This window comes from Plasmodium cynomolgi (genome assembly GCF_000321355.1).
Source record: "Plasmodium cynomolgi strain B DNA, scaffold: 0392, whole genome shotgun sequence".
Lineage (NCBI taxonomy): Eukaryota > Apicomplexa > Aconoidasida > Haemosporida > Plasmodiidae > Plasmodium > Plasmodium cynomolgi.
The window spans coordinates 1-2,293 of record NW_004192883.1 but is presented as its reverse complement, the minus strand read 5'-3'; the positions used below and the strand labels follow the sequence as shown (position 1 = coordinate 2,293).

The window sequence follows — 2,293 nt, the reverse complement described above, 5'->3', positions numbered from 1 at the left end:
TCACATTTTATATTAAATATATAGACATACGTTAAAAAGATTTCAATTTTAAATTTATATTATTTCTATTAATTCAAAGGAGTACATTATATTTTTTATCATTTCAGAAATGTAATTATTTATTCACATAATTTATTATTCTTAAATGCTTCACATATGATTGATGTTATTAGACATTACTAATTATACATATTAACTTTTAAACACTTTAATATTACATATAATATTTTTTTTTTAACCTATAAAGAATCAACATAAAAAATACACTTATTTAAAAAAATTATTAATTTTTTTACAATGTATACAAATTACATACTATGTAAAATATGAGCCCTAAACCCTGAACCCTGAAAAAAAACTATTAACTATTATAAAAATCATTATATATATAAAAGAATACGTCTAAATACCTTTGAAATAATCTAAAGGAAAAAATAAACCTTAGTCTGTATAAAAAATTTCTCAGAATTTTCTAAAAAAACTACATTACTTAATCCTATTTCATGCATTTAAATTATGTAAAAACGCATATAATGCATTTTTATCTATGAGTATATTATTATGAATAAATAACACAGAGTTGAATTACCTTTTATATGTTCATAGAAAAATTAATTTGATTTTTATTTACTCTGAAACGCATTCATATATATTGATCCAGTATGAATTTGTGATTTTACATTATTATTTCTGCCACATAAAATATATATTAATGTTATTTTGATAAATTTCTTATATTGATTATTCCTAAAACTTCTTTATATTATGATTATCCCTAAATTCATACAGAACCATAGCCTATGTCTTATTTCTAGTGTTGTATGTGCTCATATCCTCACCTTGGAATCCATCAAATAATAATTCATTAAGTTCGTCTGCATATAAATTGCTTCCTATTCTTCCTCTAACTCCTCTAAATACAGAATGTATCCATTTCCTTCCTGGCGTAAACTAATAAGAACAAGAGTTAATTATATAATTTATTTATATGATTTAACAGTTAGATATTGTATAAACACTTTCATATATTATTGTTCATATATTTATATGAAATTATGTGTAACCTTATATAATAAAGCTAATATGGATGATGCCCCTAACACTGTACCAAGAGTTGTGGATACAATACGAGACATAGAACTACCTTGATTTTTATCTTTAACTTTAGTTGAAGAAATAATATTATCTCTTGAATAATTATTTGCTGCTTCGAGAGATGACAAATCTGTATTTCTACCTCCCTCCATATTTAATGACGATATTTCATCTGTTGCACCAAGGTCTGAGGATACACCCGCTGTTCTAGAAGTACCTATTTCTGTTTCATCGAAAAATGAATCAGAATAGCTTCCTTCTACTGGACAATCATCAATAACATACAAAGAAGTATGAGAAGACAATTCTGGAAATTCATGAGCTATTTCTTCATTATTATGAATATATGACTTATATCGGCCATTAAACTCATTTATTATTTCACATGAATTTCGATTTTCTTCTGTCGTACCATCACTTACAGAGCAGTACTCCATATTCATATATCTATATATCCCAATACATTCATAGATATAGGTTTTTAAATTACAATCATTTGACATAGTATTATCCTTCAACATACGTTGAAAGGTAGCAGCATTATCATTAAATATACGTAATTTCATTAAATTTTCTGGATTATGTTTTTTATCATTAAATGTAAAATAAGGACAATAATTATTTTTATTCTCTTCATTTTCTATCAATTTAGGTAATTCAAATATCTTATTGATAATATCATCAGAGATCACAAATTTCTTCATTTTAAAATATAACCAGATGTATAATTTATTACAATCATCTTTAAAATCATCATAATTAGAATCTTTAGGTTGTAACGAATTATTTAAAATTTGCTTACAAAATTTTACATACTCGGCTTTATTATCGCTTCGAAAGAAAGTAGCTTTATCACATAAATTTAATATTTTTTGATTTTCATCATTTTCATCCGGAATTATATCCAATATGCCATACCACATTAATATTTCTCCTAAAAATTGATACTAAAAATTAATATTTATTAATATATGAATTATTGCTTTAAATATACCGACTACTTCATGTAAAGATAATTACCGTTGTCTCAAATAATTCCTCATAAATAATTATTCTGAAAATAAATTGTAAAAGTACCTTCTTTTTCAAATGTAAAATTTCCATTATATTAAATGAAATAAAAAAATCCCTGAAGGTTCATGTAAATATACATAAATTTTAATTACTATTAATATCATATATATACTGGGTTTTTCAT

General features: G+C 23.7%; 1 protein-coding gene across 1 annotated transcript; it reads right to left on the bottom strand.

The window, feature by feature from the left end:
- Positions 1 to 1,043: 1,043 nt before the first annotated feature.
- Positions 1,044 to 2,199, bottom strand: PCYB_003980 (hypothetical protein; the record flags this gene model as incomplete). The annotated part of the gene is made up of 2 exons (XM_004227819.1): positions 1,044 to 2,042; positions 2,116 to 2,199. 2 exons carry the CDS (start codon positions 2,197 to 2,199, stop codon positions 1,044 to 1,046), a joined length of 1,083 nt encoding a protein of 360 aa, XP_004227867.1.
- Between the last annotated feature and the right edge of the window lie 94 nt (positions 2,200 to 2,293).